Here is a 13,171-nt window from a genome sequence, read left to right as displayed (position 1 = left end):
TATAAGATTCTATTCTTAAACATTAAAAAACAAAAAAAAAAAGTTAATATCTATTTATATTTATTTTAATATTATTCAATTAAATTAATGATCTTTTATTAAATGTCGATTAATTATTGTTTTGGTGGACCTCTTGGTTTATTACCAAATGAAGGTGGTTGTATAATATGGTTGGGCATGTTAGGTGATTGTTGTTGTTGCATGTATGGGTTTTGATTTGGTGGTAATTGATTCATTTGTTGATATTGATTTGGTTGTTGTTGTTGTTGTTGGTATTGGTTCATTTGATGTTGCTGTGGTGGCATCTGTTGGAATTGGTTAGGTGGGAAAGGTTGACCTCCAAGTGGCGGACTATTTTGCTTTTGTTGGAATTGATTTGGTGGTTGACCGTGTTGTTGTCTTTGTTGATGATATTGATTGGGTTGTTGTTGTTGTTGATATGGATTTTGTGAATTCATTTGAGGATTCATTTGTGGTGGCTGTTGTTGCTGATATTGATTTGGTGGTGGTGGAGATTGATTATTATTATCACGTTGTTGATGGTGTTGATGTTGATATGGATTTTGATTAAATTGAGGTGATTGTTTAAAGTTGTTGTTGTTGGGTGGCGGTTGGAAATGTGGGGGTGGTTGGAAGTGTGCTGGAAGTTTATTGGATGGTGGCGCCGCTTGGCCAATCAAAGTCGGTGAGGAAGTATGTGGTTCCTGCTTGAATAGCGGCTGTTGTGGAGCCTCGACGACCACTTGCGCAGCTGGCACCGACTCAAATGCAAACGACGAAGCCAATCCACCGAGACCTGGAAGCGACGACGCTCCACCTCCGATTCCCGGTATCATAAACTCACGAGTGTCCACTTCATCCTCGTTCTCAATATCGTTGTTGGCGTGTGGATTGTTATATTTATCCTTCATGGTGTCACCAGGACGGTTGCGGCACCAGAACTTGGTGGTGTAGTCGTTGGATCCACTCGCCAGAATATGGCCAATCGGATGCCAGGAAAGCGACCAGACACTGCCCTCGTGAGCACCGTGTATCTCGCCTTGCGGCTGGTCTTGTCCGACGATCCAGTAGAGGATCGAACCGTCAAAGCCACCGGACACCAGCAGATCCTCGTGGAACGGATGCCAAGCGACCGAAGTCACCTCCTTACCGTGACCCTTGAACGTTTGTATCTCACGCATCGTTCTAATATCATAGAGCTTCAGCAGCTGATCTCTACTGGCGCTAGCGAGCCAGTTTCCATTCTTATTCCACTCGACCTGTACAATCGTATTCTTGTGGCCGTGCAGCGTCGAGATGTTCTCGCCTGAGCGGGCATCCCAAATCTTGATGAGATTATCCTTGGAACCCGATGCCAATATCGATTTTGTGGGATGCCAACTGACACACTTTACATCCCAACCGTGTCCCGTCAGGATACGCTCCTCTTTGCAACGCGCGAAATCCCACATCTTGATGGTGACGTCGTCGGAGCACGACGCAAACTTCAAGTCGGTCGGCGAGAAAGAGATATCACGAATCGATTCTTTGTGCGCTTGAAATACCTTTACGTTATTCATATTTGATTGCCAATACTTGATTTGACCAGTGTCGTCACCGGAGACCATCCAATTCTCATTGTGTGACCAAGTGATTGCACGAACCGCTTTGTCATGTGCTTGCAATATAGTTTCAAAATTAAAAGTCAAACCATTCCACAATGTAAACTCTCCACTCGATGATCCTGTAACCAATCTTCTACCTTCGGGTGTCCACTTTCATAATCATAAGGTTAATAGAATGTTAAAGCAATATAAAATAAGTTTATGATATACTTACAGATACACAATTGATAGGATATTTAACTTTATTTGTTGATGTATGAATGAAACGTGTACAAACACTTGTTATCGGATTTGAATCTAATGCAATTGGTGGTAGAATCTAAAAATAACGATAATTATCGATTAGTAAAATTACTAGAACCAAGAAAAGATTGTAATCAATAATAACATACTTCTTTAATATATATTGGGTCTGGTTGTACACCAAAATGATCTCTATAGTCACGTTGATAGATTCTAGCGAGTTGATACTTGATTAGAGTAGAATTGAAATCTACAGTCTTTCTTACTACAGCTTTTCTCATACGTTTACCATCGTATACCATTTTCGATGCTTGATAGTTGTTGTGTCTGTGATGATGATGTTGTTGCTGACCTCCGTGATGATGTCTTTCTCCACCACCGCCACCACCACCTCCTCCTCCTCCGCCATGGTGTCTCTCACCACCACCTCCACCTCCTCCACCACCTTGATAATGTGACATCTATTAAACTAGTTTAATAACTATAAAATGATTCAAAACAACTTTCTATTCTCAAATAAATAATAAATGTTTTTATTTTTATTTTGTTTTGTTTGATTTTTATTTATTTAGATACAAAGAAGATATTGATAAAAGATAAAGCAAAGTTGTCTTAAACAATCACTAACTTTTGATATCTTATTTAATTAAGAAATAATTTGAATTTCAAAAATTAATAATATTAACCACGTATTCTATCATTATGTTTATTCAACACACACACCCTTTTAAAAAAATTTTCATATTTTTACTTTTTTTTATTTTATTATTTGTTTTAATAATTAGTAGTACTATTATTATATATATATTTTTTATATTGTTTACTTACAAGTAGTAGTAGTAGAAGATCATATTGAACAAATAGATTGTTTTTTTTTTTTTTTAAAAATATATTGTAGTTAGTTAGTTGTTAATATTGTAAATTTAATATAAAGATAAAAAGATAAAAGATAAAGTTTTAGAAAAGAAGATAGAGATATAGATAATAAGACAAACTAAATTTAATCACCGAGAGAATAAATATATTTATAAGAAAAGAGTTGTATAAAAATGAGTTATAATAATCATGATGATGGTAATCCATTCTATACGGATGTACCCACCACTTCACCAACTCAAACAAATAATAATAATATCAATAATAATACCAACAACAATACAAATAACAATGTTAACAATCAATATAACAACCAACCACAAGCAATCTTTACAAACACCAATGTAAACTTTGATGATTACAGCAGTGCTCCAAAACAAAGTACTCAATATCAACCTGATCTACAATTTCAGAGTAAGTTATAAATAACTACCAATAGCTATGAAAAATCAGAATGAATATATATCATATATTTGATTATTAACAAAATCAACTGAACTTATTATAATATATATAGGCTTCGAACATGCAACAATAGATGTAAATTCAAAATCAAATAACAATAGTAATAATAATAATAATAGAATCGGTGGAGGTGGTATCAATGTACCTGAAGGTAATCTATCTATCTATCTATTTTTATGAACAAAACAAAACAAACTTTAGAATGTCGTCATCATATGATGATCGAATGAAACTAATCCAAATGAATATTGTAATTTAATTTTTGATAGCTGACTTCTCAGAGACTGTCAACCTCAATAGCGAAGGACAAGCAGATCAAAAGAAATATAGCTTTTATCAACCACAATACTACAGATTCCTATTCAATGTTGACACAACCGAAGTTGCTCATCGTTTACTAAGATCAATGATACCAATCAAGTTTTCATTCTTTGACTTAATTAGAGAGAATCCAGATATGTAAGATTTAGTTAAATGATCATTGCTTTATACAACTTCAACTCTAATTCAATTTTAATAACTCTTTCTCACCTCTTTCTTTCTTGTTTAGTTATGGACCATTCTGGGTAACAACTACATTAGTATTTATTATTGCTGCCACTGCAAATTTAAATTCCTATTTCCACTCTGATCATAAATGTTTGTATTTTAATTAGAGATAAATATATATATAATTAAGAAACAAACTCAACTAATATTTTTATTGTTATTATTATTATAGTATGGGAAGCAAATTTCAAAACAGTTGTATATAGTGCAATTGCAATCTATGGATATGCTTTGGTTATTCCATTGGTACTTTGGGGTATTTTCAAGTGGATGAAACTTGGACTACGTATTTTGGATATGCTTTGTATCTATGGATACGCACTGTTTATCTTTATTCCAGCATCGATTATCTGTTTGATTCCTGTGGGTCTCGTTCAGTGGATCGTCGTCGGTGTATGCACATTGGTCTCTGGTGCATTCCTCGTTACCAACGTATTTGCACCGCTCAAGGGTGACTACACCAAGAGAGGTCTCATCATCTGTGGTGGAATTGCCGCACTTCACTTGGGTCTTGCACTACTCTTGAAACTCTACTTCTTTGCCAACAACACCGACGGTCAATTCGTCGTAACTCCAACTCCATCACCAACTCCAACTCTAACACCAACAACAACCACCACTGGCAGTTCCACTGGTAACTCCACAACCACTGCCTAAACAAGACAAGACAAAACATATTCAAAATCAAATCAAAATCAAAATCAAAACAAACACTTAAGATTTATAATATTTTTATCTATCAAATTTGTTATTCCAATCTCTCCTTATTAATTAATAATCCTTTCCTTTCAAAAACAAAACAAAATGAAATAAAACACAATTAACTTTATTATTATTATTATTTAAAAGATTTGATTGTTGTTGTTATTGTTGCTTGTTGTTTGAGGTTGTTTGTTATTTCTTGCAAAGTGTTTGAAATGATTGTTCAAAATCTGATTGTATCAAGTTCTCACCTATGAATACAAGTTTGTTCTTTGGTAGCTCGGTGCCCCATTTGATTCCAGAAGGCAGTGTTTCAAATGTTTCGTATACACCTTGAAGAATGTACTTCTCTTGTTCACCTTTGACTGCAACCAAACCTTTCATTCTAAAGATTCTATCTTTGTAGTCTTCCCATACCAGTGAACCTATCCATCTATTCAACTCGATCAAATCTATTGAACCTTCACTCTCCAAACAAATAGTATTGACACGACTTGAATGATTATGTTGTTTATCACTACAACTAGATCCATCTGTATGATCGTGATCATGATTACATTCTCCATGCTCATTATTACCTTTGCTATTATTGTTTTGTACATCTAAATAAGATTTGATTACTTCTAGATTTGGTGTATATGACTTTATATTCAATACTGAATCGAGTGACACTACTGATCTGGTGGTCTGTATGATCTTGCAGAATGGATTGATCTCTTTGATTCGTTTGTTGATCTCGGCAAGTTGCTTGTCATCCACCAAATCAACTTTGTTCAATAGAATCACATCACCAAATGCAATCTGCCGTTCCGCTTCACTTGAATATCTCATCTTGTCGTTGGGCATCGGATTGTCATGCTCGTCGATCTGTCTAAGAATATTCTTACAATCCACCACAGTAATGATACTATCCAAATAGACAGGCGATCCAAGTTCATCATCAACCCAAAGCGAAGAACTAATCTGTCCAGGATCACCCTATTACCAATTCAAAAAAAAAAAAAAAAAATAAATAAACCAATTTACTATGTTAATAATAAATAGTTAATCTAACTATCTATAGAATAAATAATCATTATTAATTACCATTCCAGTTGATTCAATTAAAATATAATCAAATTTATCTTTTCTCTTTAAAAGATCCTCTACAGACTTCAAAAAGTCATCCTTAACAGTGCAACAAATGCAACCATTTGGAAACTCTAACCACTCTGATACCTTACTACCATCTTCACCTCTAATCATTGCAGTTTCTATACCAATACCAGATCCATACTCATTTTGTATAACCGCTATTTTCTTTTCATTCTGTTCATTCAAAATATAATTTAAAAATGTTGTCTAAAAGATAACCGGTTATAGATAGATAGATAATCATCTCTAATTAGTAAACAAAACTAAATTGATAACACTAGCCATGTATAACATACTTTTCCAGCACCTAAAAATCCGGAAATTAAAGTAACCGGTACTTTTATATCATTATTATTCGTTGTCATTTATTTGTATTTTATCTTTTTATTTAAAATAATAATTAAAATAATAATAATATTAAAGATGCAGATGAGATTATTATTAAATTACAATTAATGAAATTCAATTTAAAAAAAAAAAAGACGAGGAAAAAAAATAATTAAATTAAAATCAATTTAAAATAAACAAGTAATAATGACTTCAAAATTTGTTGATTCTTTTTGTTTTTTTTTTTCTTCTTTTTTTGTTATATAATAAAAAAGTTTTTAGTTTAATTTAATTATTTTAGTTTTGAGCGGCAGTTTCAAAGTTGTCGACGAGGGTTGGGACATCATCATCAGCCTTGTTGTCTCCTCTTACTTGGAATTGCTCGGCGATTTTCTTTAAGTTTTCGATGTTGTCAGCTCCGAGGTGACTGATGATACCTGGAAGGAGCTCTTGGAGGGCTATTATTTATATTGTGAGAAGTAAATAAAAAAGAAAGAGAAAAAGAAGTAACAATTTGTAAGACTTTTTGTTGTTTTTATGAATGTTTTTTTTTGTTTTTTTTACTTACTCTTGTTTTGAGCGGTACCAGAGACGACAAATGTCTTTTGGGCGGTTTGGACATGTGGGTTATCGAAGTGGATGATAGTACCGTCAGTCTTGAAGAGGTTGACTTCTTCAATACCTTGGATTGGTCTGACACCGAGGGATTGGAGCTTAGCTTGGAGTTGTCTGTTGTCAACACCACCAGCCTTGTTGTGGACTACTTGCTTCTTTCTACGGACTGAACCTGGACCACCAGTACGTACTTTCTCGGCCAATTTGTTCAACTTCTCAATGTTAACGTCCATTGCTATTATTAATAAATTTTAATGAATTTTGAATATTAATACAAAAATTATATACAACTTTTTATTCGATTTTTAATTATTATTATTATGATATTATTTCACAATTGTTATTGTACAAAAAAACAAAAAAAAAACTATAGTTTTAAAAAAATAATAATAGCAAAACTATAAAAAAAAGATTTTTATCGATAAAATTGCTGTTTTGAGTTGGTTTAGTTTATGCGTAACAAAACAAATATGTGTGTAATAGATAATATGTGAATTTTTTTTTAAAAATAAAAATAAAAAAACAAAAACTAAATCTAGTAACAAATGGTGAATTGAAAGGTTGGTGTGTCTACTGTTATTATTCTACGACTTTTACTAAAAACAAATGCTTCAAAATTATTGATTGATATATAGGTTCGTTTCGTTTTCGATTAAAATCGAAAGTAAAGCAATGCGCTATAAAAAATCTTAAATCTGAATTGTTTTCATCTTAAGTTCAATAATAATAATTCCTATTACTTGTATGCAATTGCATTGAATTTTATTGCTATTGTATTATTGTTATTATTATTGTTGTTATTCTAATTTTATTCTTTTCTAAAACTTATTTTATTATCATTTTATTATTAATCTAAAATTCTAGAATTCTATTATTTTTATTTACTCGTATCTCTACACTGGAAAACAATAAATAATAAATAAAAACAATCTAAATTAAGATGATAATTGACTATTCATAACACATTGAAATTGATCACATTATTATTCTTTGAATTTTGAAGTAATGATAATCAGCTACCTACTTGTATATGTCTGTCTATCAAAAAAAAAAAAAAAAAAAAAAGAAGGAAAGATTAATGTTAGTGAACTATGTCAAAAAACTATGGTAAAAAAACTTAAAAAAAAATTAAAAAAAATCAAAACAAAACTTTGGTACGAAATAAATAAAAAAAATTGCCCATTTTTTTTACGAACTACGTTACTTTATTATTTTTATTTGTAAATCGGGCAATGCATTATGCACAACAAAAATAAATAATAGTAATATCAATCTGGGATTATCTCCATTATCTGATAACCACTATCGAACTGAACTTGTTATCTTAATAACTACAAAAAAAATAAATAAATGAAAATATTAAATATAAAAAAGAATCAAAATAATTCTAGAATAAAAGATATTATTGAATTATATATAAATATATATATATAAATATGTATTTATATTCATTAACATTTAACATTTGATATTAAAGTGTGGTTATATTTTTTGTTTGCAAATTAACTATCTATTAATTAATAGTTAATTGTTGAGAAAAAAATAAATAAATAAAAGAAATTTTAAATTGTAATATTTTTGCAAACAAGTTGAAAACAACTATTAAGCTGTACCTCAGCATTATTTAGCCTATGATATTGACCAAAGTTTGAAATTTCTTTTTGGGATTTTGAAATCATAAAAGTTTTTTTTTTTTTTTTGTAAAAATCGGTGTTTTGAAGTGTTCTATCTAATTCCACACGCTTTGTTATTTAAAATCATTATTTTTTTTCATTCATTTCTTTAGTTTAGTTTAGTTTAGTTTAGTTTAGTTTAGTTTGTTATTATTAGTTGATTAAATTAAAAAAATATAGAAAAAAAAGAGACATGTCTAAACAATTACAAAGATTGATTAGAGTTTCATCGGTTGGCTCTGGTAGTGGTAGTATGATCAGATCTTCGCTATCATTGGTTAGCAGATCATTATCATCATCATCAACTAACAATGTCATGTCTTATGGAAATCAACAACAACAACAACAACAACAACGTATTTCACTCAACAAACTAAATGGTAACAACTTGCAATATTCGGTTCGTCAATACTCCAGTGCTGCACCAATTCAATTCAAATTGGCAGATATCGGTGAAGGTATTGCAGAGTGTGAGATCATCAATTGGCACTTCAAAGTCGGTGATTCCATCAAGGAGTTCGATCACCTCTGTGATGTCCAATCTGACAAAGCTACTGTAGAGGTATGTTTAGTTTGTTTTAATGATCAACAAACAATCAATCTCCGATTCTTTAACAATTGAATATTAATTGTAATGTTAATATATATATATTTTTAGATTACAAGTAGATACGATGGTGTCATTTCAAAGTTATATTATAAAGTAGGAGATATGGCAAAGGTAGGATCACCATTGGTCGATATCATTCCAGAGGGAGGTGCCGCTGCTCCAGTTGCCTCTGCTCCAGTTGCAGCTGCAGCACCAACACCATCAGCATCAGCATCAACTACTACATCATCATCATCATCATCAGATCACGAACATAATATTATTACAGTCGGTGGAAATCCATTGAAAGTATTGGCAACTCCATCGGTTCGTCACTTGGCCAAGTTGAACAGTGTCAAATTGAGTCAGGTCAGAGGTAACGGTAAGGATGGTCGTGTTTTGAAGGAGGATCTCTTGAATTTCCTCAATGGAAATCAAACTGCTGTTGTTGCTGCCGCTCCAGCTGCTGCCACTACTCCAGCACCAACACCAGCTGCTACTGCTTCATCACAAAAAGACAGAGAAACACGTATTCCAATCACTGGTATCAAGAAGGTTATGGTCAAGACCATGAATGCCGCTGCACTCGTACCACACTTTGGTTATTGCGACGAATATCTAATGGATGGATTGATGCTTCTAAGACAACAATTGAAGCCAATGGCCGAGTCACGTGGAATCAAATTAAGTTATCTTCCATTCTTGATCAAGGCAACTTCGCTTGCCCTCTTGAAATATCCAACATTGAACTCAAGCATGTCACCAAATGAAACAGAAATCATTGTCAAGGTAATATTGTTATATATTATAATCACATAGTAATATTATCAAAGAATATAATAGTTTTTTCTAACTAAACACAAACACAAACAAAAACTCAATTCAACTACCCTCCTCTATTCTAGAATTACCATAATATCGGTGTTGCAATGGATACACCACAAGGTTTGTTGGTACCAAATATTAAGGGAGTTGAGAGCAAGTCGATTTTCGAGATCGCTCAAGAGTTGAATAGATTACAAAAGGTTGGATTGGCAGGACAGCTTACACCAAACGATATGTCAGGCGGTACTTTCTCACTTTCAAACATCGGTACTATCGGAGGTACCTATGCATCGCCAGTTCTTCTCTTGCCAGAGGTTGCAATCGGTGCCATCGGTAAGATTCAAAAGCTACCAAGATTCGATAAAAACAATAATGTATATCCAGTTCATTTGATGCAAATCAGTTGGTCCGCAGATCACCGTGTAATCGATGGTGCAACCATGGCTAATTTTTCCAATCTCTTGAAATCCTACATTGAAACACCAAACACAATGTTATTGGATACTAAATAATCAACTTATTATTATTATTACATCTTAAGACAACAACAACAACAACAACAACAACTATTACAAAAAAAGAAATAACAAAACAACAAAGCAACAATATGTTAAATACAAAAAAAGATAATTAACAACCAACTTAACTTGTAATATATATACAATCGATGTATTCTTTTACAAGATTATACTATTTATTAAAAAAAAAAGTAATAATAATAATAATTATAATAATAATGATGATGATTTAGGGAAATTTCCCTAAATCAATCAAATATTAATAAAGATTAAAAATAATAATAATAATAATAAAGTCTTGAATTATTTCTTGTTTTTGTTATTGTTGATTCACACAACTAGGATCTTAAGAAAGTTTCTCGACTATTTTATTAGGTTATATGAATCTGTAAATGGAACGAGTGGATCTCTAAGTGATACATCTATACCTTTGGGAGTGTGTACTGTTATTTTCATTGGTTGTAAAGAGGTTGACAGTGGTTTGATTGCAATCCATCCAAGCCCAGAAATGACAATATCGGAATGAGTATGTTTAAAGTCGATCTTCTCCGGTGTAATAGTGAATCGCTTGACCTGTGTCAGTTTGATTGATTCGTCATTGTCGAAGCGATCTTGGTCCTCTGTCAGCGGCGGTGAAAGTAGCTTGCCGCGTTGTCGCTCAAAGAGAGCGTCTGCCTTCTCGGTCTTACAGATATGCACTGGCAGATGATTCGATACGTAAACGGTGAAAGTTGCCAAGCCACCTTGATAATCGATTCGAGCGAGACCACCAAGGAATATCGATTTGCCTTTTATCATATGAGAGATCGAGGGTTTGATACGCTTGCCCGGAATCACCATCTTCAGCTCATTCGGACGTAGCAACTTGGTGATTTGATAGGGATTATCGACACCCGGTGTATCAAACAACGTGGAATTACTCCATAGCGGTACAGAGATAATATTCAGAGTTGTTCCAGGGAATATCGATGTAGTTGCACGTTCCAATGCACTTGGTTTAGCTTGGTTGTTGTTGTTGTTACTGCTGCCACTATTTCCTTGTTCATTTTCATTGAATATCACTTTCTCTCTGTATTCATCGACCAACGCATTGAGGAATGTAGATTTTCCAACGTTTGAACATCCAACTACAAAGACATCACGTCCACGACGCAACTTTTCGAGTTCCACAATGAATTTGGCGATACCGTCACGACTGGCACTGGAGAGGAGCGTTACATGCGAGACTACCATTCCTCGGAGTTTGCACTCACGACGCAACCAGTCTTCTATACGATTACGATGAATATCCGCAGGTAGAACATCCATCTTGTTTCCAACTAGAATAACCGGGTTGTTTCCTATGATTTTTCTAAAGTTCTCTACAAAAGTTCCATGGAAATCCATGATATCTACAACTTTAACCACCACACAATTCATGTCCTTGATAGGCGATAGCTTATGTCTGAACTCCTCCACAGGAATCTTAATTGGAACTACCTTTCCATAGTGTTTCAACATATGACATCGCTGACATGTTTCCTTTTCATTCATATTCTTCTTTGAACCATTCTTTACACTGAAATTTTCAAACTTTTAACATAAACAAACATATTTGTCAACCGGTTAGTTTGATTGTAATATATTACATTGCAATACAATATTATTATTATTTGATTTTTTACATACATTTCTCTTTGCTTCTTCTTCAATTGTTAATTTTCTGTATTTTTCATATTCTTCATCGTAGTAATCGTCCTCTGATGTGTCAGAGGTTGTTGTATCTGACGGTTTCTTGTTTTTATTTAGTAGATATCGGATTGCAACGGATTTGGGTATGTAGCCAAGTTGATTGGGATGATCGCACTGCAGAGAACATCCACAACCAGTACACCTACTACTTGATAGCATTGAACGATTCATATCGAGTAGTGTCAAATGTTCTTTATCCGTCAATTCATTGTCAACCTGTAATGATTCGTCAATCTCTAATTGCTTCAAAATCAATTCTTTTTGTTTTCTCTTTTTCTCTTTATTCTTTTCTATTGATGTAAGTTTCTTTGTTGTTTCTGTCGATGTCGTTGTTGTTGTTGCTATTGTCGAGTCATTCTCACTCGATATAGAGCAATAGTAATTTCTATTTATATTGATATTATTATTTCCAGAGTAATTCAAAGAATGATTTGAAGGTAAAGTTAAACTATTATTATTATTATATACATTGGGTTTCAAGGAGAAGATTGATCGATATATATGATGATGTATACCTTTACTACCACCACCACCACTATTTATTAATAATTTTATACTATTGATCATATTAATATTCTTGTAGATTTATTATCATATGATATTGCAATGATGTCAATCAAATTAACGATTCGTTTAATTTATCGTTTTTTTTTATTTTCATTAAATTTTTTTTTTTTTTAATCTTTTTGATCATTTTTAATATTAAATCAATCATTAACCAATAAAATAGCAACCAAACCACTCTTTTGTTAACAAATTATATATATATTTGTGGCGCTAGTTAAAATAAATGTAATCTGGTTGGTCTACAAATAAATAAATATATTTTTTTTTTAAAAAAAAAAAAAACAAAACAATTGTAATAAATATTAAATTAACAATTGTATATCATATCAATAGAGATTAATATAATTAAATATATAAGTTTTGGTTTGGTACCACCTATGACTTTTTATTTTATAATAAAAGCGACAATAACAAAAACACTAATGGGTAGAACCCACATCATCAAAATCAAACATCAACATCAACAATACATTTAATATCTCGTATATGTATTGTGTTGAAGATATTCAATAAATGTAAATAATTATCAAACAAGACTAAATTTAGTTAACAATAAAAACTCAAAAATTGATTGGAACATTATGATAAGGTAGATCTAATGCTCCATACTCATCAACATAAAAATAATTAACATAAAACTTTATATAAACCACCCAAAAATAATATACAATTAATAATGAGTTTTTAATAATATTGGTTTTGTTTTGTTTGTTTTGTTTGTGTGTGTGCTTATATATATTTGTTGTATGTGTG

At 32.2% G+C, this 13,171-nt stretch overlaps 6 protein-coding genes across 6 annotated transcripts; 2 read left to right on the top strand and 4 right to left on the bottom strand.

The window, feature by feature from the left end:
• Positions 1 to 113: 113 nt before the first annotated feature.
• PPL_12214 (WD40 repeat domain-containing protein) lies at positions 114 to 2,308 on the bottom strand (the record flags this gene model as incomplete). Its single annotated transcript, XM_020582955.1, has 3 exons — positions 114 to 1,754; positions 1,819 to 1,923; positions 1,997 to 2,308. 3 exons carry the CDS (start codon positions 2,306 to 2,308, stop codon positions 114 to 116), a joined length of 2,058 nt encoding a protein of 685 aa, XP_020429736.1.
• Positions 2,309 to 2,896: 588 nt separating this feature from the next.
• Positions 2,897 to 4,394, top strand: yipf1 (Yip1 family protein; the record flags this gene model as incomplete). The annotated part of the gene is made up of 5 exons (XM_020582954.1): positions 2,897 to 3,137; positions 3,241 to 3,339; positions 3,458 to 3,647; positions 3,739 to 3,827; positions 3,910 to 4,394. The coding sequence occupies 5 exons, from the start codon at positions 2,897 to 2,899 to the stop codon at positions 4,392 to 4,394; spliced, it is 1,104 nt and encodes a 367-aa protein (XP_020429735.1).
• Positions 4,395 to 4,469: 75 nt separating this feature from the next.
• Positions 4,470 to 5,938, bottom strand: PPL_12212 (CobW family GTP-binding protein; the record flags this gene model as incomplete). Its single annotated transcript, XM_020582953.1, has 4 exons — positions 4,470 to 4,500; positions 4,786 to 5,417; positions 5,526 to 5,747; positions 5,870 to 5,938. The coding sequence occupies 4 exons, from the start codon at positions 5,936 to 5,938 to the stop codon at positions 4,470 to 4,472; spliced, it is 954 nt and encodes a 317-aa protein (XP_020429734.1).
• Positions 5,939 to 6,197: 259 nt separating this feature from the next.
• On the bottom strand, positions 6,198 to 7,698 carry nacB (nascent polypeptide-associated complex subunit family protein; the record flags this gene model as incomplete). The annotated part of the gene is made up of 3 exons (XM_020582952.1): positions 6,198 to 6,358; positions 6,469 to 6,750; positions 7,695 to 7,698. The coding sequence occupies 3 exons, from the start codon at positions 7,696 to 7,698 to the stop codon at positions 6,198 to 6,200; spliced, it is 447 nt and encodes a 148-aa protein (XP_020429733.1).
• Positions 7,699 to 8,381: 683 nt separating this feature from the next.
• Positions 8,382 to 10,114, top strand: bkdC (dihydrolipoyl transacylase; the record flags this gene model as incomplete). The annotated part of the gene is made up of 3 exons (XM_020582951.1): positions 8,382 to 8,750; positions 8,847 to 9,566; positions 9,683 to 10,114. 3 exons carry the CDS (start codon positions 8,382 to 8,384, stop codon positions 10,112 to 10,114), a joined length of 1,521 nt encoding a protein of 506 aa, XP_020429732.1.
• A 130-nt stretch (positions 10,115 to 10,244) lies between these two features.
• PPL_12209 (uncharacterized protein) lies at positions 10,245 to 12,418 on the bottom strand (the record flags this gene model as incomplete). The annotated part of the gene is made up of 4 exons (XM_020582950.1): positions 10,245 to 10,292; positions 10,541 to 10,908; positions 11,041 to 11,692; positions 11,789 to 12,418. The coding sequence occupies 4 exons, from the start codon at positions 12,416 to 12,418 to the stop codon at positions 10,245 to 10,247; spliced, it is 1,698 nt and encodes a 565-aa protein (XP_020429731.1).
• Between the last annotated feature and the right edge of the window lie 753 nt (positions 12,419 to 13,171).

This window comes from Heterostelium album, assembly GCF_000004825.1.
Source record: "Heterostelium album PN500 unplaced genomic scaffold PPL_scaffold10, whole genome shotgun sequence".
Lineage (NCBI taxonomy): Eukaryota > Evosea > Eumycetozoa > Acytosteliales > Acytosteliaceae > Heterostelium > Heterostelium album.
This window is presented reverse-complemented; position numbering and strand designations above follow the sequence as displayed.